The sequence below is a fragment of the Galleria mellonella genome, unplaced genomic scaffold, assembly GCF_026898425.1.
Source record: "Galleria mellonella isolate WM207_F2 unplaced genomic scaffold, CSIRO_AGI_GalMel_v1 utg312, whole genome shotgun sequence".
Lineage (NCBI taxonomy): Eukaryota > Metazoa > Arthropoda > Insecta > Lepidoptera > Pyralidae > Galleria > Galleria mellonella.
In genome coordinates this window covers 10,459,664-10,487,594 of record NW_026442074.1, presented here as the reverse complement: position 1 = coordinate 10,487,594, position 27,931 = coordinate 10,459,664, and the positions used below count along the sequence as shown (strand labels likewise).

The 27,931-nt window shown below is 34.7% G+C and overlaps 1 protein-coding gene across 1 annotated transcript in view; it reads left to right on the top strand.

Annotated features, from left to right (window-relative positions):
- Positions 1-27,931, top strand: part of LOC113514967 (fatty acid synthase-like) — a 49,039-nt gene that overhangs the window by 18,272 nt on the left and 2,836 nt on the right. The window contains exons 11-37 of the mRNA XM_031908453.2: positions 502-661; positions 2,135-2,304; positions 3,566-3,717; positions 3,994-4,177; positions 7,035-7,183; positions 7,616-7,800; positions 9,526-9,645; positions 12,703-12,812; positions 12,940-13,130; positions 13,754-13,923; positions 14,800-15,063; positions 15,495-15,615; positions 15,726-16,016; positions 19,103-19,546; positions 19,802-19,972; positions 20,686-20,816; positions 21,435-21,585; positions 21,827-21,998; positions 22,279-22,391; positions 22,906-23,067; positions 23,539-23,667; positions 24,282-24,361; positions 24,930-25,085; positions 25,975-26,226; positions 26,397-26,550; positions 26,762-26,966; positions 27,314-27,464. Coding sequence (XP_031764313.2) covers positions 502-661; positions 2,135-2,304; positions 3,566-3,717; positions 3,994-4,177; positions 7,035-7,183; positions 7,616-7,800; positions 9,526-9,645; positions 12,703-12,812; positions 12,940-13,130; positions 13,754-13,923; positions 14,800-15,063; positions 15,495-15,615; positions 15,726-16,016; positions 19,103-19,546; positions 19,802-19,972; positions 20,686-20,816; positions 21,435-21,585; positions 21,827-21,998; positions 22,279-22,391; positions 22,906-23,067; positions 23,539-23,667; positions 24,282-24,361; positions 24,930-25,085; positions 25,975-26,226; positions 26,397-26,550; positions 26,762-26,966; positions 27,314-27,464 — 4,738 coding nt within the window. The remainder of the gene's footprint in view (positions 1-501; positions 662-2,134; positions 2,305-3,565; positions 3,718-3,993; positions 4,178-7,034; positions 7,184-7,615; positions 7,801-9,525; positions 9,646-12,702; positions 12,813-12,939; positions 13,131-13,753; positions 13,924-14,799; positions 15,064-15,494; positions 15,616-15,725; positions 16,017-19,102; positions 19,547-19,801; positions 19,973-20,685; positions 20,817-21,434; positions 21,586-21,826; positions 21,999-22,278; positions 22,392-22,905; positions 23,068-23,538; positions 23,668-24,281; positions 24,362-24,929; positions 25,086-25,974; positions 26,227-26,396; positions 26,551-26,761; positions 26,967-27,313; positions 27,465-27,931) is intronic.

Here is a 27,931-nt window from a genome sequence, read left to right as displayed (position 1 = left end):
CGGTAAATAGTAGGCATGGGTACCTCTCCGATATCTACGAGTATGTATTGGGCTCCTCTGGACATTGATGATGAGAAAAATGTAATTATTTATTTCAATATTTTCCACATCAGTTGGATATGTGCGTTCATTTCCATCAGGTTCTTCATTTCAACATTATATATATATTTTTTAATGGGTGATAATGGTATGGTAACCCCGCTTGCGCTAACAGGATACGTGACGGAACCAAAAATGAGAATCAAAACAGGTTATCATGATGAATTCATCAGGAATTAACCATGATAGTTTCCAGGGGGAACCGTGGGGAGGTCGACCTGGTTGGGTATATTGCTAACAATGGGATTCTCAGTTTCCATTACTAACAATCCCTTTCCCCCCAAACGTTATATATTTGATAAGTAAAGGCCAATGTTTACGTTTGAAAGACAGCTGTTTTACTTTCCATCTGTATGAGAAATTTGAAAGAATTCGATGGATTGATCTAGAACTCTCTTCTAGGCTCTACACCTTCCAAGACCGAGCCGCTGGTCCGCGACGTGCAGTACTTCTCTGGGATCCGCCGTCCCATATGGTTCGTGTACTCCGGCATGGGCTCTCAGTGGGCAGGCATGGCCGCCCAGCTCATGAGGATTCCTGTCTTCGCTGCAGCTATACACAAGTATGACTATTTTGTCGATATTAGATATAGCTTGTTTTAATACTGAATGAAAAGGTAATCAATCATTCGATCAATGTTTGATTTGAACATATTTTGCTCGGGTCAGATATTTATTTGTTTACATTTTTATTGAATTCTATGGAACAGACTATAGCTTTAAAGCGATCGCTAATGTGAAATAGGACAATAAGCAATCTATATCTGAATAGGTGAGTTGGAACTCGTTTAATTCGCAGACAATTTTTTTTTATCGTCTTCTCTGTTTAGGTATTTAATTGGTTACATATTTATTTGCCATGTAGTCCCGGTATAGAATGGGCCACTCTTTCCGTTACCGTGGATGTCGTAAGAGACGATTAAGGGAACTTACTGGTTGAAAGCAGCGTCCCTCTCAAAACGTCATTAAAAGCTAACTGCGGCTGCTAACTCGTATGCCAAGCGTGACATTTACTGGCAAATTCCTCCTCATGGGAGAGGCCTATATAATGTATGACAATGTATGTCCACTGCTGTATTAAAGTTTTTGTCTCACAAAAAAGACGTACTTCAATTATTACAAAATCAGTTATTTTGGTCTAAAAATTAAACTATTGAATCGATTTTGGTAAAATTTGTATGGAACTAATCTGTAAGTATATTCTCTCGGATAAAAAAAAAGATTTTTCCAAATCAGTTTAGAACTGAAGGAGTTATGAGGTAACAAACATAAAAAAATACATCCGACTTGAGAACTTCCTTCTTTTTGACGTCGGTTTTTTTTATACAACTTAGAATGACAAACAAGCTGACGGCCCACCTGATGGAAAGTTGTAACCGTCGCCTATAGACATGAGCAGTACCATGGACATAACAGAGTATACTGTTTCACCCATGATACCCCCCATGCGTTGCCATTCCTGAGCACTCAGGTGTTATTCGTCTGTACCCTGTAAATTCACGCCATTCTAAATCATTAAATTGCATGTTGCAATGATTGTGTTGTGCAAGTTTGTGCTTCTGGTAAAGTGCAAGTATGGTTTATCTTTACATAAAGGGCGTTATAGACAAATAAATAAATTACTTTTATAATATGGGTTTATAATTATGGTTGCCCTAACTGGACATATGCCAATAAGGCATATACTACACAAGATGGGCCTATCTTCGGACACACTGTGCAGACTGTGCGGGGAGAAATCGGAATCCATGGAACACTTGATGTGCAACTGCGATTCGTTGGCAAGTATGTGTATGAGTCTACTGGGAACGGCTTATCCAGAACCAGGGGACTACAGATATCTTAAACCGCGGGATATCGTTAGGGTAACACATAGGATCTATGAAATGATGGTATAAGGCAGGGGAAAGCACAAAAGATTTGTATGGGTCGACGTGCATCGGCTTAGCTGACCCCATATGCGAAAAATAAGATAATTTTTATAAAGTTATTGATTTCCTTTTTTTATTTTAATTCTTACGTTTCTTCTAATACAGGTGTCATAAAGCGTTAGAACCCAAAGGCGTCAACTTAACGAAAATAATCACAGAGCCCAACCCAAAAATCTACGATAACATCCTAAACTCGTTCATTGGCATCGCGGCAGTTCAGATCGGCCTCACTGATGTATTGAGGACTGTGGGCATCGAGCCTGATTATATCATTGGTAAGTTTTCTTGGAATGACAAACTAACTGACAGTTGAACTGACTGAAAGCAACCATCAGTAAACTTTTTCAATAGAAGTTAGTAAAAAGATAACAAAGTTTTGATGAAATTGTTAATACAGAAACTCTCGTGATGAAATTAGTAAGAAATCAAAACGTTCAATCAAATTATCGATATTTGATTTGTATTAGATACTATTGGACATCAGTATACTGTATTATTTGCAGTGTGGTCCCGGTATAGAATAGGCCACCCCTTCATTTCTTGTGCGTGTCATAAGAGGCGGCTAAAGGAGAGGGATGGGCAACAGCGTCCCTTTTAAAACATCTCCAAAACCTAACTGCGGTTATCAATTCGCCTGCCAAGTATGGCAACTACTGGTAAATCCATCCAAGGGGAGACTGTGTTCAGCAGTGGACACATAATTGCTGACATGATGAAGATGATGATATATGGTGCATAATTATTAGTAATAAATTATATTTATTACATTTTCATTAAGGTCTGTTGTGAAATACTGTAACTACATTATTTTACATTGTATTTGGTTGGTCGGTTCAGATCTCTTTCAGAGATAAGCCCACCCTTGCTCACAATATTTATAACTGCCTTATCTTTGTAATTTACAAGTACGATAAAGTGGTAATTTGCTATTCCTGAGGACTAAAGTTGCTTCTGTACCAAGTATTGATTCAATTATTGGATAACCCCGTATACCAACAGATGGGCCATACGCTTATTTGCCGTATAAAAAGTCAAAATTAGTGGTATTTATTGTATAACATTGCCGGCATAAAATGCTAAGTGTCATAAAAGGTGAATTAGGGAACTTAAATTTCGAGGGATGGGTAACAGTGTCCCTCTCAAAACATCACCAAAGTCTAACTGCAGTTGTCTACCTGATAGTCAAGCTTGGCAGTTACAGGCAAAATCTTCCAATAGGAGGAGACCTATATATTCAGCAGTAGCCTGTAAATGGCCGATATGATGATTGAGTCATTACCTAATGACACTTTGATATCCGAAATCCAGTCATTCTAGCATAGCTGTTTGTAGATGTGGGGTGGACAGACGCTGCTGCCCATCCCTCGACCTCCTTTAATCGTCTCTTAGGACTTTCATGGGAAAAGAAGGTGTGGCCTATTCTATGCCGGGACCGCACGGGACATATAGGAATCAACACATACGAAATTTTATATATTAATTCATGCTGTCGCGGGATCCAGATAGTAAAGAATAAATGTTACTTCTGTATCATAGGTCACAGTGTAGGCGAGTTGGGGTGCGCGTACGCAGACGGTTGCTTCACTGCCGAGCAGATGATCTTGGCTGCCTACAGTCGAGGACTGGCCTCTATCGAGACTAAGTTCATCAGGGGATCCATGGCTGCTATAGGGCTTGGTTATAACCAGGTAAGCATCAAATGTAAGTTTCATTTAATACTACGAAGGTGGCAAACAAGCATACAACCCGTCTGATGGTAAACGGTCACTGTAGCCTATGGACGCCTGCAACACTAGGGGTATCACGTGCGCATTGCTAACCCTGAAGAAACTTTAATATATATATTTTTTTATTTTTGTTTCATGGTTAGGCTTTTACGGGGGACTTTTGTTTCACATTGTTAAGGGTCATCTCGTCAAGGGTTGTAGTGTTTAAAGTGTCTACATAAAACCAATGTTTAATAGATTAAATCCATGTGCCCGCCCGAGATAGAGGTGGCTTGCCGCAATGGCCCCGACTCCAGTACCATATCGGGCCCAGCTGATATCATGAAGAGCTTCGTCGCCAAGTTGACCAGCGAAGGAATATTCGCCAAGGAGGTGCCATGCTCCAATATCGCGTACCATTCGCGGTATATTGCTGATGCTGGTGAGATATCTATATTTTTTTATTTTTTTTTAACAAAAGAAGCATGGTAAGTGATTTTTTTTATACAACTTAGAATGGCAAACAAGCTGACGACCCACCTGATGGAAAGTGGTAACCGTCGCCTATAGACATGAGCAGTACTATGGACATAATAGACACACACTGTTTCGCCCATGATACCCCTCATGCGTTGCCATTCTTGAGGACTCAGGTGTTATTCCTCTGTAAATTCACGTCATATCCCACTCTTCAAACCGAAACAAAGCCATGCAAACACAACTGCTTCACGGTAGAAACACGAATGGGACAGAGGTACACAAGCAATCGACTTTTGTACAAAATCTGATTAAATTTGCCCTTAGGCATCTACAATATCAGAGAAATTGCGGGTGTGTTGTTGGTCTTTAGAAAGAAATGCTCTTTTCATGAAGGTTTCAATGTCGTGTCTGTTTGGAAATACTGCTGCTGGGAGTTGGTCCTCTGCTGTATAATATCTATAGTGTTATTTTTATATATTATTTTTTTATATTACATCTGGATTCTATAGCTTATTCCTAAAATATTTCAAAAAATATATTATATTTACAATACACCTTAATTTAGCCAATTATAGATTCCCAATTTGTATACCAAATAATATATAAAGAGGGATAATTTGATTTTTTGATTGTAATGGATTAACTCAAAGACATACTTAACTAATTTTGAAAATTATTTCACTCAAGAATATATATATATATATATATAAAGATAAGGTCTCTTCTAGATATTTATAGTTTATGGTTATATCAAAATTTAACTATTTTGAAAATTCTTTCACCCGTGCGATATATATATATATATATATATATATATATATATATATATATATATATATAACGAATATATATATATATATATATATATATAAACATCTGGCATCATCATATCAGTCGTTAACTATTAACTGCCTTAATCTTACTAAATTATAAAGAAACAGTAATGTCAGATGGGAGCAAAACGTATCCATTCTAAAAAGAATCATCGAAACCGGTTCAAAATCAATATTAAATTGTTCAGACGAATTCGGAATTGACTCATTTTGGAAGACAAATCTCATACATACAAGTTGTAAACATGCACAAGTTGTTTGGAGATAGAAACGTGGGGTAAGAAACCCGACTCATTTGTCACTTGTCAAATTATATTCAGCCGCGAGGGAGCTGCGGTGACAATAGGTACATTATTTGCGTATGTAATGTAATAATGTGTGTGTGTAATTGTATGTAAATTATACATGCAGAATTTGATCTACTTTTTTTTTTATTTTTGTTCATTTATTTATTAATCTTTAATACAATAAGATAGTGTAAATGGCGAACTTCGATATGGCGTTATCTACCAGTAGATCGTAGACAGGAATAACAGAAAATATAATTGACAATGTAAAGTGATGAGCAAATAAATAGAAAAACAAAAACAATATTAAAACAGTAATTTAAAATAATATACTTATAGTTTTATTTTAATATTACATCTGGAATCAACAGCTTATATCTAGAATAATTAAAAATATAATATTTACACTGTACATTAGCCAATTACACATTCCCAATTTGTATACCAGATAATATTATGCTTATTTTTGGAGGGTAGTTTAATTTGAATAGAAAAAAATATATAAAAATAAAATCTATGGAGATACTTATTTAAAATGTCGCATCACTGGAAGTTATATATATATATATATATATATATATATATATATATATATATATATATATATATATATATATATATATATATATATAATTTATTAATAGGCATTTTTTTATATTTTACCTGAATGATTGCATTGGTTCCTGTTTTTATGAACTATGTGCCAAAGTCAAGAAGTCAATATGCAGATATTTCGAATTTTATTACTTATGAATACAATGAGAGAATTTAAAAATATATTTTTTAATAAAAATAAGTGTCCAACGCACGATTTACATTAACCGGTGCGGTTCGGTGCGCGTCAGAGGGCATTTTACATTGCAATAAAATAAATTAAAATTGTCTTTTCAGTAATTTAAAGTTTTTATTTATAACATGTTTGATTTATTAAGTGATAGTGTAATAAAAGTACTGTGTAATAAAAATTCCGCAGGATTACATTTTCTTATTCAGAGATTCAGCAGCCACTAGGATTTTTATTAATAAATGATAATGGAATCACCTGTGAAAGGTGACAGGTGAGAATAAAAACAGGTTATGAATTCATCGGGAATTAACGATGATGGTCTCCAGGAGAAACCATGTGGATATTAACCTGACAAAGTTATATTGCCAGCAATAGAGCTGCCAATACTAACAATTTCTTTCTTTCCTCAACTGTCACTGCGCGCGCGTATACCTTACTCCTCGACGCGCACCATTTGATATAAATTATGTACTAAAAATATTTTCAAGTATATTTCAAAATTATGAGTTGTGATTGGGGTTGCTAACTTAGTTTTTCCTTTAAAAAGAGACAAACGATCGAGTACCTTGCAAAAATATACGGGATTTTTTTTCTCTCGGGACAACACGTTATGAATGCTAAATCTATAAATACATACTGATTGTATCGTTCTCAGTCTAATAGTTACGTATACTGTACGTTTTTAACTGTTAGTGCACTTTATAGTAGTGAATAACCCTTCACTAACAAGTCGCGTCGAGTCCGATAGGTCCTCAAAGATTTTTGAACATATGGAACATGGTCTGTCCCCACTGAAAAATATATTTAAGAAATATGTAACGTCCCACGAAATACGACACGGTTGGTAATGCTAGTTGTACTACTTGAAATTTAGTGTAAGTATTCCCAATAACTTTTTCTGTATCTTATCAGGTCCGAGACTACTCAAGTACTTAAGGGAGGTCATTCCATCTCCAAAACCTCGTTCCGAACGTTGGGTGTCCACATCAGTCCCTCAGGCCCAATGGAAGACTCCTAAAGCCGAATTATCATCTGCAGAATACCACACCAATAATCTTTTGGTAAGATTACATATTTCTTCAGACTTTTTTTATTTGCATAGAAATTATTAAGTATTGTAACTCAAGAACACAAATGACACGAACATATGTGGGATATTTCTGGTATTGCAAGTGTTGTAGTCTCCTCTTTCTATTTTAGAGGAATCGTATGCTTTGTTTTAATATATAATAATGGAATGATAATACTGCATGCGCTAACGGTACATCGGCGGTGTACCATTAAGAAATGTTAGATGAGAATGAAAAGGCAGGTCAGTTAGCCCATCGTCATGAATATACCTGGAATTCAGCACGATGGTTTTCAGGGGGAAACACGCGGAGGTCGACCTGACTAACAATGAGACTTGTAGTCCGTATTACTAACAATCCCTTCCTTTCTATCATAAGCTTTATTACAAACTTTGAATAAAAATCGATCCTTCAATTTAACAGAGCCCAGTCCTCTTTGAAGAAACCTCTCGGCTAATTCAGCACAACGCTATCACCATAGAAGTTGCTCCACATGGTCTACTCCGAGCCATACTTCAGCGGTCCCTCAAGAAGGACGTCATCAATATATCCTTGACTCAGAAGAACCATGAAGATAACGTACAAGTTCTGTTCACAGCACTTGGAAAGTAAGTACTTTAATAATTATCCAAGTAGCTAGTGCTCATTACGATGGCATACTATCTGAGACCTCAGGAATGGCAATGCAAGAGGGGTGATGCCCATGTTATTTTACAACTATAGGTGACAGTTACCACTTACCATCAGGTGGTCAGCTCGTTTGCTATTCTGAGCTGTATGAAAATCGAATGTCGTCTTCGATACATATTCTAGAGCTTGTTTTTACCGCATTAAATTTTTTTGTAGTGACAGTAAAAGGTACGGATACGAAGCCTCTCGCATAGATTCTCTTGGAAGGTTAAAATTTTTAATTGTGTAAAATAATTTGTAGTGTTGGAAGAAAAGGATATAGATATAAGACTGTCTTGTCCTCTTTTCATCGTCAGAATTGTGTAATAAATGGTTAAAGAAACAAAGCATAATACATCATTGCAAGAGAAGGAGAACTCGAAATAAAAATTTATACCAAGCCGTCTGGCCAGTATCTTTTTTTATTATTTTATTTAATTTTATTATAGCACGATATGTAAATACACCATATTGAGTAAATACAGAGAATATGGTCTATGAATACGATCAACCGAAAAGAGGATGATTTACACTCAACGGTTGACCGCATTATATGTACTAGCTTACTAAGTGCGTTGTCACATTGCGTTTGAAGTATCTGAGGGTATAGGATGAAAGAAACACTGGTGTTATAATAGTATATATGCTTCTCTTATAAGGAAAAATCTGTGTCTAGCAATGATATGGTAACAGGTATTTAAGATGGGAAGTCTTGGAGAGTATATTATTAGTAATAGGGTTGAAGGTAGTGATGTGCGACTTTACTAATTCGACTACAAATTAATCGACTGAACAATTCTATCGGATTATTCGAATAATTTTTAAATAAAAATTAGTAGTCGAATGACGACTACAAATTTAATCCAATTTCTAATGTCATCCTATTACTAATTTCATTTACTATACGATTCTACTAATAGGTAAAATCATTCATTAAGTTATTCATATACGAGTCGGTACGAACATAGCCGAGTCGACCCGATCGCTGGTAGCTCCTTTATTTGTAAATAGTCAAGTGTTGTCATTTTATATTTAGTAAAAACTAGCAATTTGTAGTTTACATCGAATTACTAATTAGTAAAATTATTAGAATACGAAAATTTTGTATATTACTAATTTTGTAGTCGAATTATAAGATTAGTAATTACTAATTATTCGAATATAAAAATCATTCGAATTCGCACATTGTTAGTAGAAGGTTCCTTTACTAACAATATATTTTGTCAGATCGTCTTCTATGCGATTCTCCCTGGAAATCATTATGGTAAACATGCTACTTCTACTTTTTTTTTATACAACTTAGAATGACAAACAAGCTGACGGCCCACCTGATGGAAAGTTTGTAACCGTCGCCTATAGACATGAGCAGTACCATGCATATAACAGAGTATACTGTTTCGCCTATGATACCCCCCATGCGTTGCCATTCATGAGGACTCAGGTGTTATTCCTCTGTACTCAGTAAATTCACGCCATATCCCACCCTTCAAACCAAAACACAGCCAAAAATACTTGAAATCATTATAGTTAATTATTGCTAAATTTCTCATGGTGGTCAACTGACCTGACGTCATCGTCACTGGTATCCCGCAATGGCGATGTTACCATTTTAACTTCATACTTTTAAAAAAAGGTTTATTTGAAAATAAAATGTTTATTTACAGATTGTACGAGTCAGGATTGAACCCGCAACTAGCCAACATCTACCCGCATGTGCAGTTCCCAGTGTCACAGGGTACGCCCATGTTGTCCCATTTGGTGGAGTGGGAGCACAGCGAAGATTGGTAAGTAAGCTTTTTATCTGACTGTTGAATAAAGAGAATGATTTTCAGGTATTCTTGCTACTTAATATTTAAAAAGAATGTATGTTTGTTTGTTACATTTTGGTGCCTTTACAGTTCATGGTTATATAATGGTTTGGTTGCTTGGTTTCGAAAACAATATCCGGGTACAGCATGTCTATACTAATTTTATAAAAAAATGTTATTTATTTATTACATCAACTGTATAAGCTTTACAGTGTCCCAATACACTCACTCATGATGTTGTTTATTACGTTTACTGCTTTATAGACCAACATAAACTAAAATTGTTATCTTCAACTTGCGTCTGAATGCCTTCAAAATCTCAATCTTCAAAATCAAAATAAAATCAAAATATATAAATATATATATATATATATATATATATATATATATATATATATATATATATATATATATATATATATATATATATATATATATATATATATATATATATATATATATATATATATATATATATGCACGCATCAATGGAACAGACTCAATAAAGACACTTTAAAGATACAAGACGCCAGACATTGTTTTCTCATTCTATCTATTACCAAAACGTATGTATGGATTAATTCTTTCGCTACTTATCTAAAGAAGCCCGACCTTATATTATCTAAGATTCGCTCTTATCTTTCCAGCAGTCCACCCTCTTCCATCCATCTCATCCTTAGGTCGATATCCATTTACGTCAAAACTAGAAACGTAATCTTCAAATTGTGTATTTAACACGCATAATTGGAAAAGATGCAAAGTCACTTTAAGAAACAAGACGGCGGATATTTTTGTCTCATTCTATGCGGAACTTTTTTATCAATAGATTCTTTCACTATTCGTTCCGAGAGTCTGTATTTTTAGTCTTTTATTTTATTTGTCACAAAGTTTATCCGTCTGTTAGAAGGAAAGAAAGAAAAAAAAAATATTCAAAGGATTATACGACTCGCACAGTAGCATACAAAACAAAAACAAAACAAACAAACAAAAAAAAAAATATTCAATAGTATACAAAATAAAAATCGTCTACCGTTTCAGCAGATCTACTCTTGTGTCATCTATCTTTGTGAAATTAAAATTGTGTAACCTCTTTTATGTACTTTCTTTTTGTTTTTTTTTTTTTGTATATGCATCGTTTAATTCCTTTAAATATGTACCAATAGCTAGTGTTATTCGTGTGTTGTAAGTGATGCAAATAAATTATATATCTATCTTGAATCTAATATCGATATCAATCCAATATATTGCCAATGACAGTTTTCGAATAAGTAGTCGAAAGTATCTTTAAATTTTATATATTATATATATAAAACGCGAGAACTAATTGATCGGTCTAGAGAATAAACAACTAAGCACGAGTAATATGAATTCCGATTCGATATCTATGTATTAGTTTCCTCTAGACATTGATGGCAGAATATCTATTTTAAAATATGTAAAAGGCTGTTATCCAATATAATTTTTTTGAAAATAGACTCATAACATATTCATTACTTGCCGTGTGATCCTGGCATAGAATAGGACGCCCTTTCCTTTCCCGTGGATGTCATAAAAGGTGACTGACGATGAGATGACTATGAAGGACGAGGGATGGACAGCAGCGTCTTTCTTAAAACATCTCCAAAGCCTAACTGCGTTTGCCAATTCACCTGCCAAGCGTGGCAACTACTGACAAACTCCCCAAGGGGGAGGCTTATGTTTAGCAGTGGACAGTTATATGATGATGATGATGATACAGAATCCTTCATTCAAAACCATTTAAAAGTTATTGAATATGATCTAAACTTATAAATTTAACTTGCCTGCTTTGTATAATACCTTACCTAATGTTAAATTGCCAAACATGGCAACTACAGCCAAACCCCCAAGGGGAAGACTTACGAGTATGTTCAGCAGTGGACAGCAGACGGCTCATATGATGATGATTATTATTATTGGATCAGTCAGATCAGATATTGTAACTGATACAGAAACTGCTATATATTTCCTACCCTTACAGAACACTAGACGTTCTTATTATTTATATCGGCTTTACTCGCATAAATTCGGGGTTGCCCGACATAAACAATTACAATACACTTATAATTCACGACAGTTATTATTCAACACTAGAGTTTAGTCGTCTAGCGACTAGACGTCCTCTCTACCACGTTTTCGCGTCTCGTTCTATCTTATCCAGCTAAACGTATATTCGTACCTCTGTCCCATTCGTGTTTCAACCATGAAGCAGTTGTATTTGCATGGCTGTGTTTCGGTTTGAAGGGTGAGATATGGCGTGAATTTACAGGGTACAGAGGAATAACACCTGAGTTCTCAGGGATGGCAACGCATGGGGGGTTCCATGGGCGAAACAGTATACTCTGTTATGTCCACGGTACTGCCATTGTCTATAGGCGACCTTTGCCACTTTCCATTAGGTGGGTCGTCAGCTTGTTTGCTTTTCTAAGTTGTATAAAAAAAATTCGTCGCTCGTTCGTAGACTAGATTCGTAGGTACTGGTATTATCTTTCACACGATCCATCCATCTATCCTTTGGTCTTGTACAACGTAATCTTCAAATTGTATATACATCCGCGAAATCCAATTTAGCACGCACAAATGGAACAGACGGCAATAAAGACTCGTCGAGTTGTATATTAATCGGGTGCCATCAGTCAAGTGGCCGCAAACAAATAGCTCCCTTCTGATCTATCGCAGCCACTTTGTACATTGACTGCAATATTGCCAAGATGCGGAGTTAAAGCGTGCCAAACAACGTGGAATAACATGTTCGTTTAAAAAAAATGGTTAGGGAAGAGTCGAACATGCAGAGGGTACAGAAATAATCTGTAAATAGGTTTCAGTTTTTAAAGAAATATTTATTTATTTTAGTGTACCATTTAAAGAATCTTAGTCGTCTCTTACAATTTTACTGGTGATTATGTTCATATCTATAGGTGACGGTTACCACTTTTCATTAGCTGAGCCGATAGTTTGTTTGCCATTCTAAAGAAAGTTTCAAAACCAAAATGTACTGAATGAGTATTTTTTTAGGTATGTCACATCATACAAAGCCCAAGAGAAGATGAAGTCAGGCGAGAGAACCGTCAAGATGTCTATATTCGATGAAGATTGTGAATTTATGGCTGGTCACGTCATTGACGGTGAGTTTCACGATTGTAAGGTTTTGCTAGGGTCCTAATGCTAAATTTCTTTTAAAATGCTTTTTTGCGCTTTGTTCTAGTTGTCTTTCATGACAACCTATGTAATACCAGTTTTATTTTACAATAGGCCGTACCCTGTATCCGGCCACCGGATACTTGGTCCTGGTATGGGAGACACTTGGTATGATGATGGGGGAACTATTCACTGAAGTGTCTGTAGTCTTCGAGAACGTCCGCTTCCAGAGAGCTACAAACATTCCCAAAGATGGACAGCTAGAATTCATTGTTATGGTACAAAAGGGAAGCGGTAATTTTGAAGTGAGTAAATATATTATACGCTTTATAGTGCCCATATTTATCCTCGATGAGACAGAGAAAAGTCATCATTCTTCTCTGACTCTTTAGCATCCTAAAGCCAATCTTTAAAATTCCCTCTAGTTTAATAATACGTTTTAAGATTCCGAGATTTCTTTAAGAAAATTATAAATCAGTGAAATGGCTAAAAGCTGACTTATTTATGGGTATAGTAGATATTATAAAATTTTTAGTTTACTTACTTGTGAAAACAATCTTAAATATTGGATTGTGTCATCAGGTTACTGAAATAGTGATTTTTAAACTTTCTTGTTGAATTAAACATTTTGCCTTTTCTAATTTAAACCTTTTTTTATTTTCTTTTTCTTTTTCTGCTTTTTTATAATATAGGCTCAATATTACTCCATATCTTTATTTTACTACTTATTTTATTTTTGTCTCACTAAGATTATAAAGAAGAAAAATTTGATTATTTGTTTATAATAGATACACTCAAAAACTACTTATTAAAAAATTCTTCCGTCTATAGACGAACGTGATATTGTAAAAGGTACAATTCAGGGACTAACAACGGTTAACGATATTAGTGGAAATAGTAGTAATATCGTCTCTTTTACTCCTGAAAGATTGTCGAAAGTGGAGCATCAATTGTTACTGGCCGCGTCTATGCAAAGAAGAACGTGGGACAGACGTATCGTGCATTAGCTGCTCAACCTGAGGCTTCAGGACCTAATATCAAGCACATGTTCACTAAAGATTTCTATAAGGAACTCAGACTTAGAGGATATCAGTACAGGTAGGTTGTAAAACAAAAAAAAAATACTTTGATCTAATATTGCAATGTCTAAATGAAAATAGGTGAAATCTTTATATTATAGTCAATCAGTATTTGGGCAATATGATATATGCTCCGATATTTACGAGTTTTGTAGATATGTTAGATTTTTTTTTATACAACTTAGAATGGAAAACAAGCTGACGGCCCACCTGATGGAAAGTGGTAACCGTCGCCTATAGACATGAGCAATACCATGGACATAACAGAGTATACTGTTTCGCCCATGATACCTCCCATGCGTTGCCATTCCTAAGGACTTAGGTGTTATTCCTCTGTACCGAGTAAATTCACGCCGTATCCCACTCTTCAAACCGAAACACAGCCATGCAAACACAACTGCTTCACGGTTGAAACACTAATGGGACAGAGGTACCCAAGCAATCGACTTTTGTACAAAGTCTCCCTCTGGTGTTAGATGTTCTGTTTTAAATAGTTATTTATTACTGGGTATTGAGTACTGTGATCCAAGACTTTTGTCATTGTAGCAAGCATTCTTAAGTTATGTTGGGTGTTTCTTAATAGACTGTTTGCTTTGTTGCTACTGTTGTTATATAGAAAAGAAAATATTATTCTCTTTTAATTTTTTTGCGAAATTTTAATAATAATAATGATAACAGTTACTCACATCAGGCATACAATAATTATGCAATATTTTAATTTTTTGAGTTATCATAATCAGATGTAGTCAAAAGTCGATGCCAATAAGATTTATGAAAGTGGCTGAAGAAAATATGAGAGATGTATATATAGCCATATTTGGAAGTAAATTCTCTATTCCTACTACGTAAAAATTTAGTGAGAAATTAGAAACTTTAACTCATTCATTCATTTTAGCGGCTTATTCCGTGGAGTACTGGGTTGCAACGTCGAGGGAACCCGAGGTCGTATCGCCTGGGTCAATAACTGGGTCACATTCATGGACTGCATGCTGCAGCTCAAGATCATTGGCCAGGACACCCGTGGTCTCTTCGTGCCAACCAGGATTGAGAGACTGTCTGTCGATGTCAATATTCACTATAACGCCATCTCGAAAATGAATCCAGAATCGAAGAAACATTCATTTGAAGTCCGAGTCTACCATGATGTTGATGTGATCAGGTAATACTTGTGTTATTATTAGTAACCAATCAAGAAAATAAGATCTCATCAAACAGTTGATACTGTGGCCTAAACACGTATATTGTTATTATAGTTAATGTCAGTCCGGTTTAGTAGAATCTATAAATTAAAAGCTCATTCAGTACCTAATAGTCTTCATGAATATATTTACATGTCTCGCTTAAAAAGCTCAAAGTTAAAGGAAAAAACATAAACACGTAGTAAATTCCACAATTTATAAATTAGGCTGAAGTAGATGTAAAGATTTCATATTCTGAATGTCTACATAAAGTATGCACTCATAATATCTTGTTCTGTAAATAAACTTTGAAAGAAGAATAAGACGAAGATTTTCTAGATATTGTTGTATGTGTGTTTATTCGTTTCATTAAGGTTAATTTTATCTGATTATGTGATTTACGGACCTTTAGGTCTGGAGGTGTAGAAATCCGAGGGCTACATGCCACGCCAATTTCCAAGAGGGTGCCACTGGGTGTACCTGTGTTGGAGAAGAACATATTTATACCGAATTTTGGTAAAAATAAGATAAAGGTAAGATTATTTATATCTCAGTGTGGTGAGAGAGTAAGAATATAATGAACTATCACGTCTTTCATCACCAGAATTCTTCAGATTGATACAATTTTCTCCTTTTTGTATAGCTTGAAGACTGCCTCCGTGCTAATATTCAGCTAATTCTTGAGAACATACAAACGTATAAGGTTAAGAGCATCGAATTCGCCGACGAGGAATACAAGAATGATAGTTTACAACCGATAATAGAAAAAGTTGGCGAAGTGCTCGGGGACCTTCCGTTGGTGCAAGCAGAGCTGCTTCTAATATCTGAAGAGGCAATTGAAATGCCTTCAACCGTAACAGTGGAGAATAAGAAACTTACTGGAGAGTCGAATGCTGTGTTGTTCGTTGGAGCTAATTTATTGAAAAGGGATACGGTAAGTATTATACAGTATTAAATTGACGGTTTAGTTGGCAAATACAGCATTTTGTAATTATTAAGCAAAAACATTTTTTTTTATCTTTATTTATTTAGGGACTTTTGTCCTTTTAGGCACGTCAGTCCCATTGTACTTTAATCAATTTTAGGACATTATTGGATATATTTTAACAAAATATAAACAAATTCAAAAGACACCACCGAAACAAATAATATGAATAAAAGGAATGTCGTGAATGTGAAAAGGAATGTAAAAAAAAAAAACCTAATAATCTATGGTCGGATGTAGGCCTTAAGGCAAGTAGATCTACATCAAAACCTGCATCCAACCATATCATACACCAGCCTCGCGTCGTCGGACAATCAGAAACATTAAAATAATAAAATTATCTATGAAAATTGAGAGATAATTACGACTTGATCGCACTTTGCCAAGTTAAATTTATGAACACTCTTACAGCCATATGACACTTTCCACCAGTTAACCATTAGACATGTAAAGAAAGTGTTTGAGGAGCCCTGCAATATTGTATTACTTATATGAATATTATTATTATAAATGCGAAAGTGAGCATGTTTGTTTGTTTGATTTTTTTAATGGGTGAAGATGAAATTGTAACTCGGCCTGCGCTATCGGTATACTGGCGGGTCCCAGTGAGAGACGATAGGCGAGGATCAGGAAAGGTCATTTGGCCCATAGTGACCAATTGAATAATAATAATTTATTATTATTTCCAGGGGGTGCATTGCATAGTTACTGTTAAATCTATTTACTAACAATCTCTTTTCCTCCATGTTTGTTTGTTTCCTTTAGGCTTAACAAATTATTATTAAATTTAGTATATACGTACAATATGGGAAGAAAAAGAATATAGGCTATTTTTTATACCGGTGAGTAAACATATCTTGGTCACGCTTACGAAGTCGCGTTTAAAAGTTAGTATTGTAATATTTCCAAAATGGCCACCATCACAAAATGGTGAATAATAATAACCCTGTTAATATGGGTACCAAATGAAAAAGCTTGAAAAGTAGGAAACGATAAAATAAATGACGTCATATTAAAATGGTCGCAACCATGAGATTGCGGTATACATTATTAAACGGTTGTTTTCAAACAGACTTGTTTGTTGATGTTACGCTGTAACGTCCCCAATTCTGAAGCTATTTTAATAAAACCGCTCACAGCGAAACAAAATTTTCTCGAAAATACACTATACCGCATTTCAATATCTTAAATCTGATTAAATCGCTTTAATCCCTGAAGCAAAAAAGTTTGCTTATCAATCTGGTATCTATCTGTGGCATCATAGTTCCAAAACGGATGCATTGATTTTGATGCGTTTTTTGTTTGAATGTTAATGTGATCGAGATGAGCTGTATGCTTGTTTGCCACTTTGTAGTATAAAAAAAAGCTGACTGCCCACCTGATGGAAAGTGGTAACCGTCGCCTATAGACATGAGCAGTACCATGGACATAACAGAGTATATTGTTTTACCCATCATACACCCAAGGGACCCTGAGGACTCAGCTGTTATTTCTCTGTACCCGGTAAATTCATTGCCATATCCTACTCTTCAATTACCAAGGGCCAATTACACCTTCTTTTCCCGTGGGTGTCGTGAGCGGTAACTAAGGGAACTAAATGGTCGAGGGATGTGCAGCAGCGTTTCTGTTAAAATATCAGCAAAAGCCTAACTACGGTTGCCAAGCCGCTTGCCAAGCATGGCAACTACTGGCAAAGCCCTCCTTATAGAGGAGGTCTATGCTCAGTAGTGGATAGTTAACGGCTGATATGATAATGTACCAACCAAGGTTGCGATATAAGGTGAAGGAATACTGAAGGGTGGCGGTTTTTTCATTGTTCGTATAGTGATAAAAATCTATACAAATTTGTAATTGGGTAAAATTGAATAGAATTCTGTGAATTTGGGAAAAATATCGCCATTGGCAACTTTGATTTCTGCACTAAATTTCACTTCTTGTTTTTTGCTAGGGAAACGGTATATTCCCTAAATATTGAGAGCCACACTTCACTGTCACTTTCATTGACACTTCGTTATTGGGATACCAAATATAATGGTGAATTTACAAAAAAAAAAAAAACACTATTGGATCATTGTATGTAAAAACACTTTCGTATTAAACCTCACTGTTGAAACCAGCTAATCTAGACTGTTCCAAAAGCCAGACGAAATGCCATAGTTCTCCGCAAAGGATTGTACTTGTATGATTTATTGTTTACTCTATTACGTGTTGTATTAAAATATAACCATTACAATATTACTTTAGCAACACCACCGTACGGTCATAACCCCATTATACAATTAACACTAATAGGATTGCAATTAAGCATATCTAATTACTTAATGGAAGATAAAGAATTAGGTTACTGCATGATACAAAACAGAGAAAGCGACTACCTAATCAAATTAAGCATCACTTAACCTCAATTAATGATACCAAGAATATTATCCCGAAAAATCTTGTAATAATTTTTATTATCTTCATAATGTAAAATTGAATCTGTGAAGTTGAGATTTTTCACAAGCTGCAGTTAAACAGTTGGTGTTCGGATGATTAAATCCATTTTGGAAAGAAATTATAATTTATGAAGAAAATATAAAATTAAAGTTCTTAAAGGTATAAAGAATAAAAGTTTAATTTTATTTATGTAATAAAAATAAAAATATGTTATGATAGAAAAAAATATATAAAATAATAATTTTCTATTAATTTATCATAGTGGGAATAGTTGACAAAAATGCTTTATTAGCTCTTTTGATGCCAGTTCTGATTTTAAATATGTTTGCCTAAATTTTATTATAATCTACATACCTATATTCAATCTTATCAACCTGACACTTTATGAGGTTTTATAAGGAATAGATAGAGTGCCAAATGTACACTTACTTATTCTTAATGATTATGTAGTATACAAATTGACCCCGGAATCACTTTTTTGAACAATTCTAAGGAAAAAGAATATATGGAACATTATAATTTTAATCTAAATATTTTTTCTTAATTTCTTTTTAAATCATATTGATATTTCAAATTTTTTCTATATTTTTACTTTGTAGGTACTAAGCCAAGCCGCGGCCACTCTCCGCGATAAATGCTTCATTATAAGTCGAGAGAAAGACCTTCCTGATCCTAAAACACATTCAGACAAATATGATATCATCACCATTAACGATGTTGGTACAGAATATATTGTTCTACTGAGGAAACGCGTTGGAGCTCGTCCAGCTAAGTTTGTTAAAATAGAAAGTATAGATGAAACATTCTCCTGGGTAGAAAAGGTTAAAGAAGAATTAAAAGAAGGCCAGAAAGTCGTGCTATACACACAAGATGAACCAATCAACGGTCTTTTAGGACTTGTGAACTGCCTAAGAAAGGAACCCGGTGGTGAAATTGTTAGCGGCTTTCTGATTTCTGATCCGGCCGCTCCTAAATTTAATCCCGATTTGGAGTTCTATGAAGAGCAATTGGACAAAGATTTGGCTATTAATATCTATCAAGATGTAAGTACTACTATTTAAAATATTATTATTTTTTTGCATTTTCTAGTTTAGGCAAATTATAAACGTCGTAATTTTTTGTTTAGTAATAATATATTTATTATCAAGGAAAATTTGTTTGAAACAAAAGTTTACCAAAAAAAAAAAAAAAATTAAACGATTTTAAATCATAAGTGCTGCAAAACATATTACTAATTATTTTTATTTCTATGTTGTTGCTATTGCAAAACAATTAAGCACCTAATTGAATGGTAACAGGGTCAATGGGGTACCTACCGTCACTTGCTTCTTGGGGACTTAGAGACTGTTCGTGCAGATCACGCCTTCGTGAATACTCTAACTATTGGAGATCTATCATCACTGAGGTGGATTGAGGGACCTATCAGAAAGGACCAGCCTTTTAAAAATCCAACTAGTGTACTTGTACAAGTAAGTTTTTTATATTTATTAATTTTTATAAAACCTTTTCAGTGTATTGGTTTTATTGAATTAGATCGTTACAAGATTTTAATTAAGAATGTTTTAGATTTTGGATCATCTAAGACTCCTACTCAAGATACAAAAGCGAACTGTTAGTTTTTTGTATGCTAGTGTAATATTACAAAAAAATTATAAATGAAAGAATCACATGAAAAAATGATGAATGAATATTTATTTATTTGGTTAACACTTTATTCCACCAATAATACAGGAATTGTTGAAAGGTTAGCAATATATATAGTATAGTAAAAAAGGTGGTCTTATTGCTAAGCAATCTCTTCTAGACAATCTTTGGGTAGAAGGAATTAAAAAATACTGTTTTCGTCAAATAAAGATACAATATTATGCGGTAATTAAAATTATACGCACTGTGCTTAAAAGCCGCGTAAAAATGACAATGCCCAGTGCGGGTACTTTACTTACCTGAAATTCCTCTTTTCGGTAAAAAGCAGACCTCGAAACTAATTAACTAAATCTGAGATGAATCTCTTTTAGAGAAAACAATTGACAGTGGGAATAAAGGCTGGGTGGATCAGTACTTTAACTAAGCTTCAATATTTGTTGTGGCTAAAAGAATTTGTTTATATACTTTTATTCCTGTTGTATATATGGTTAAAGCTACGGAATGTAGCTAATTATTTTAATAAATGAATAATTTATAGGTGTACTGTTGTGCACTGAACTTCCGTGACATCATGACGGCGATCGGCCGCGTGACGGTGGACGCAGTAGCTCGCGGTAGACTTGCACAAGAGTGTGTGCAAGGCTTTGAAGTTGTTGGACGTACACCAAAGTTTGTATTATAATTTATATATTTTATTACACGCACTAATATTATATATATTCTTTATTGCACTTGTAAATTACATTGTTAATGCATTTATAAATATTGTGAGCAAGGGTGGACTTATCTCTGACAGAGATCTCTTCCAGTCAACCCAATGCATTTTTTTATGATACCCAGAACGGCAAACAGCGAACTGCCTACTTGATGGAAAGTGGTATTCGTGTTTCAACCGTGAATCATTTGTGTTTGCATGACTGTGTTTCGGTTTGAAGGGTGGGATATGGCGTGAATTTACTGGGTACAGAGGAATAACACCTGAGTCCTCAGGAATGGCAACCCATGGGGGGTATCATGGGTGAAACAGTATAGTCTGCTATGTCCATGGTACTGCTCATGTCTATAGGCGACGGTTACCACTTTCCATCAGGTGGGCCGTCAGCTTGTTTGTCATTCTAAGTTGCATAAAAAAAAAAAAAAAAAAAAAAAAAAGTGGTAACAGTCAGTATAAAATATTTTAAAGTGCCCTTAAATTATGAAGTGAGACACAAATTCCAGAGACAAGGATAACAGGTTCAGTTGCTAGACTTTCTTTGAGAAGTACAATTAACAATGATTTTCCAACAGTGGCTCCCGAGTCATGTGCATGGTGAAGAACTCCGGCATGGCCAACATGATTGAATGTGACAAAGCTCTCTCTTGGTACATCCCTGAAGAATGGAGTTTTGAGGAAGCGGCCACAATACCTGTTGCTTATGGAACTGTTTACTATTCTATGGTAATTATCATGTAATTGATTACCCACTATTTGTAAAAAATATTTGCATTTGAATCTATTTTTGATGCAACATGATATGGCAAACTAGCTCACAGCTTATTTGCAAATAGCAACACCTATTTGTTGTCTTTAGGTAATAGCTATTTAGATATAGTTTGTTGAATATATTCTGAACCACTCAAAAACTCTTATTTGCATTTTCAGTTATAATTTTAGTCAATTTAATATTTGTTGTGTTTAGATAATGGTGGGTCAGATCCAGCGCGGCGAGTCGATCCTGATCCACGCGGGATCAGGCGGTGTGGGTCAGGCTGCTATTAACGTGGCGCTGCATTACGGCTGCGAGGTCTTCACCACTGTTGGTACACCGGAGAAGAGAGCGTTTATTAAGAAACTATTCCCTCAACTTAAAGGTATGATTATTATTGTATGTTATCACATTTATTTGTGTTGAATTGATGATTTACGGGGCACAATAGTGGGCACATTGTTTTGTGGTAATATAAGGTCCAAGTTTTAATTATCGGATGGGTCGATTTCAAAATGAACTTTTGTGACTAGGTTCTGGTTTTGATGTTCTTGGTAAAACAGTATATTCTAGCTAGCCAGGTGATAAGTATGATTGTGTAATTATATAAATTAAGTATTTATTTATCATTATAAATAAGTAATGATATTTATTACTGTAAACAGATAGCCATATCGGAAACTCTCGAGATACATCGTTCGAAGATATGATCCGCAGAGAAACGAACGGCAAAGGTGTGGACATGGTTCTCAATTCACTTTCAGATGACAAACTTCAGGTGAGATTAATTATTATTTCTGACTTCTTTATTTATCATTTAGACATTCTTCAACACAAAATTGAAAAATAGGAGGAGAAGAAAGAAGCTTACCTAAACAGATGACTTTTATAAAATTTGTCATATTTTTGTTTATCATTGCCTTCACCTAATATCATATTTATACACTAGAATGAATAGTAACTACAACGTTATTCCTAAAAACATTAATAAATCAATTAGTCTTTGCCATAACATTTCATTAAGGTGCATTTTAAACAAATTGTAGCTATCTGTAATGTCTTTGGAATTATATAAAACTATTTACATGTTCTTTTTACTAGTAAAAAGAACATGTAAATAGTTTTATTTTTAAATTATATATTAAGTACGTGTTGTATAATAAATAAGTAGTATTACTAACTAGAAGATTTGTTTACACCAAAATAAAGCTGGGTTGCGTTTTATTATAAACATTAAAAATTATATTATTATAATCATGTAAATCAACTTCATCATTATTATCTTCCATTAGGCTTCAATCAGGTGCCTCTGTTACCGTGGCCGATTCCTCGAGATTGGCAAGTTCGATATCAGTAACAATACGCCCATTGGAATGCACTTCTTCCTCAAGGAGACCTCCATCCACGGCATTATGTTGGATTACATCTTCGACCAATCCGTTGAATTCAGGCTGGTTAGTTTTTTATTATTTACTAATTATTTTGTCATTACCTAATCATCTTTTTTTTTTACACCGGATATCAAGTTTATAGGTACCGATACTGCATGTATTTTGTACGTCAAATTTGGACCTAAATTAGAAGCAATAGAATTTGACTCTGGATAAATTTCAATTTGGAGTTCCAGTAAATATTTAGAAAATTAACAAAGACGTTATTATAAATGATATTTTTTGAAAGGTTTATTGACTGAGCGTATTTACTCTAACAAAGACTTTTGTAACATAAAGATAAGTTTAGTAGTATCATTTTTTAAAAACTAACCCTTTTTGTCATAAAACTAAATCCTGCAAATTCAGTATATTCTTTAAAATTGTCAAATTAACACAAATAAAAAGGTGAAATACTTTAATAATAAACATATAAGAGAGACCATTTAATTTTTATGAATAAAGAAAGCTGAACTACTTACTTATTTTTAACAGAGGCTGCAAGAACTTCTACTATCTGGTATAGAAAGTGGAGCAGTCCGGCCGTTGACTTACTGTACGTTTGGTAAGGACGAAGTCGAGACTGCTTTCCGTTATATGGCAGCTGGCAAGCACATTGGAAAGGTACATATTTGTCCAAACAATACTAGCTAATAGACAGAATATGTTTAATTTGTATATTTGATACTTACATTAACACAAATACGTTTAAGTTTCATTAAAGGTAGACTTTGCAAAAAAACCGTCTACTTGAGTTGGGTACTGAAATAGTCTAACAAACACAGATACGTTGTAACTGTAATACAAGTAGGATATTTGTACTGCTGCCGTGAAGGTTCTTTGTTGGAATGGCTGTATTTAGGTTTGAAGGACAAGGTTTAAATGGCAGTGAGATTACAGGATACCAAGAGTTAATCTGTTTTTGATGAAACATTTGTGTGGGGACAATCTATCTATATAATCTAAGATTTTTTATTAATGAATGATAATGGAATGGTTACCCCGCCGGCGCTAACGGTATACGCTGGCGGGGCACCAGTGAGGGATGATAGGTGAAAATGAATAGGCAGGTCAGTTAGCCCATCGAGATGAATAGACCTGGAATTCAGCACGATGGTTTCCAGGGCAAACCACGTGGAGGTTGATCTGGCAGGGTATATTGCTAGTAATGGGACTGTTAGTCCGCCTATAATCTAAGATTAGGAGTATTATAAATAATTTTTCTTTTTATTATATAGGTAATCATAAAAATTCGTGATGAGGAGCGAACCAACCGACCCGTGAAGCCTGCCATCCTGCCTATTGAAGCTATTCCTAGGTATATTCTTGATTTTATTATAATAGTATGCAAACTTTCTCGTTCACCTGAATTCATTGACTTGCAACAATATGCTTAAAGTTGTTATTTGAACTATCTGAGGGTCATTTTAAACTATGATTTCCCTTTTTTTTATATACTACTTAGAATGGCAAACAAGCTGACGGCCCACCTGATGGAAAGTGGTAACCGTCGCCTATAGACATGAGCAGTACCATGGACATAACAGACATTATGTTTCGCCCATGATACCCCCTATGCGTTGCTTGAGGACTCAGGTGTTATTCCTCTGTACCCAGTAAATTCACGCTATATCCCACTCTTCAAACCGAAACATAGCCATGCAAACACAACTGCTTCACGGTTGAAACACGAATGGGACAGAGGTACCCAAGCAAGGTCCTTTACAAGGTCGTCGAGAATAAATCGATTATCAGTACTATAAGGTATGAGCCGACCTATTGCCTCTTTAACTTGTCAACCCTTTGGATTCTATTAGTCACTTTTGTTCTTTAAGTTTTAGTATTGGCGTTTCGATAATAATTTCTAAGTAATATCTATTTTTTAGATATATATGCCACCAGGATCATGTGTACATCATTGTGGGAGGACTGGGCGGATTCGGACTGGAATTAGCAGATTGGTGTATCTTGCGAGGTGCTAGGAAACTCCTTCTAACTTCACGAAAAGGAGTTAGTAATGGTTACCAGTCTACCAGGTTAAGGTAAGCTCTTCATATATTTTTTGGTATGAGTTATGATCTTAATAATTCAGGTTAATTTATCGGTTACCAAATTTCATTCAAACAAAATTATATGTCCATTATTCACACGCACAATTCAGTCATTTCTTGGTAAATGAAACTGAAAGTTACTAAATTCACAAAAAGAACAAATCAAATGAATTATATCTTTACAATTTACTAACAACTGAAATACAACCGCAAAGACACGCTTGTTTGATCAAGCGCCGGATGGAAGAAAGCGAATCAATGACAATCATAGTTGTATTTTTTATTAGTTTATAGATTATTAGAAACTGAGATCCTGGCCATTAGAAATAAACTTTCACTAATTGAACTGAATTGTTTTAGTGCAATAAAGAATATATATATATATAATATATATATATATATATATATATATATATATATATATATAAATGAGATTTAGACATATTGAAGCATATAATATTGCGTAAACATTAGTTAAGGTATTATACAAAGCAGGCAATTTAAATTTACAAGTTTGGATCATATTCAATAACTTTTAAATGGTTTTCAATGAAAGATTCTGCATCATTATCATCATAACTGTCCACTGCTAAATATAAGCCTCCCCCTTGGGGAGTTTTGCGAGTAGTTGCCACGCTTGGCAGGCGGATTGGCAACCGCAGTTAGGTTTTGGAGATGTGTTAAGAGGGACGTTGCTGCCCGTTCTTCGCCCTCCCTTAGTTGCTTTTTACGACACCCACGGGAAAATAAGGCATGGCCTATTCTATCCCAGGACTATAAGGCGGTACTCCATATTTAGGATTAAATATAGGTAAAGGCGCAGATAATATGTAGATTATTATCAGTCATAAAATCTGCAGTGATTTTCTTCTATTGACAGAGCTTGGGCATCGTATGGAGCTGATGTTCAAATATCTACTCATGATGTCACAACAGAATCTGGCTGTGAAGAAATGTTGAAGATGGCTAACGCGATGGGTCCTGTTGAGGCGATCTTCAACCTCGCCGTAGTCCTCAAGGATTCCATATTCCAGAATCAAACCGCAGAGACGTTTAAAACGTCATTTGGACCAAAAGCTCTGGCTACAATGCATTTGGATAAACTATCGAAGAAACTATGTCCGAAATTGAAGTAAGTTCATTCTTGTAGTTTCCTTAAATATTAATTCTCACTACATTATACTCCAAGATTTATGAGAAAAGTTTTATAAGAATCGTGGGTCCTCCAATATTTTTGTGGGACATGGGTATTTTCTTTCATAAGAGTTGGATCCCCATAAAAATAACTTTTTTTTTTGACAGAAACTTTGTGGTGTTCTCATCTGTATCCTGTGGTCGAGGCAATGCTGGGCAGACCAACTATGGACTTTCAAATTCAGTAATGGAAAGGATCTGCGAATGGAGAAAGAAACTCGGGCTACCGGCTCTTGCGGTGCAGTGGGGAGCTGTTGGTGATGTAAGTTATGATATACCTCAGTCATTTATAGGGAAACCTGCAATTACACTTTGATCGTTATCAAGATTTTTTATGTTGTTTTAAAAATAAATGTTCTTTTACTAATTATAATTGATAAGATTATCACTTACTTGAGCGTTGGCCATTTAGTAATTTTGTTACCATTGAAGTTTCTTTTTGTGGCAAATGAATTAAAATGAATTTATCATAGGTTGGACTAGTGGCTGACATGCAAGATGACGATGTTCAACTAGAGATTGGGGGCACTCTACAGCAAAGAATATCCTCGTGTTTACTAGCCTTGGACAAGTTCTTGAAACAGGATGCACCAATTGTGTCCTCCATCGTGGTAGCTGAGAAAAAGATTGGCGGATCGGGCTGTGGAAATATCGTAGATGCTGTAGCTCAAATTATGGGTATGTATTATTGAGCTGTGGGTAAAAGAGGTAGATTATTAATGGGTGAAAATGAAAATAGACTGACCTGTGCTATTAGTTTATATGTAAGAGATCACAGATGAAGATGAAAAGAGGCCAAATATTTGATCGTGATGAGATTTCATCACAAATTAACAATTAAAGTTTTCAGAGGCCAATACGGTATTTTACTGGCAATAGAGAGGCTAGTAGAAATTTTCCTTTTTATAACACAGAACTGTGGTATAATTTATTAATGCTATATCAAATTATTGGCTTAAATAAATAAGTCATTTACATACTACGCCTTGTTATCCAAATATAAAGTTCCTCTAATTCTTTGTCAGGTATTAAGGATTTGAAGACAGTGTCACATCAAGTATCTCTAGCCGAGTTGGGCATGGACAGCATGATGGCTGTAGAGATCAAACAGACCCTCGAAAGAGAATTCGAGATCTTCCTTACTGCTCAAGATATCAGAACATTGACTTTTGCCAGGTAATACTTGTACATCTATTTCTTTATTTTTTTTTACATAAATCATCTTAATATTAGCTTTTCTGTTTTTGCTTTTCTTTGTTTAGTCTTGTATCCTATACCTACTAAAAAAATGCGTAATATTTTTTTAAGGCATTATTTTTTAATGCATTATTTAACGTTAATGTAACTTAAAATCTTAAAAGTTTGAATAAAATTATATCTGTCACTTTAACACAGAACACGTTACAAGGTCCATAATATCCCTTATGCGTTGCAGTTTCTAAGGACTAAAGGTGATATGCTTCCATAATTGGTAATTTTATTGCTATATCATCCTTTGAACCAAAGCACCACATTGGCGATAGAAATACATGTGGGTTAGATCGAGGTATTCATGCGGACATTTGTGCAAAATCATTTTTTTTTTGTATTCAAAGACATTATCATTTATTCTTCTGATAGCGTAAAAGGTTAAGCCTATATAC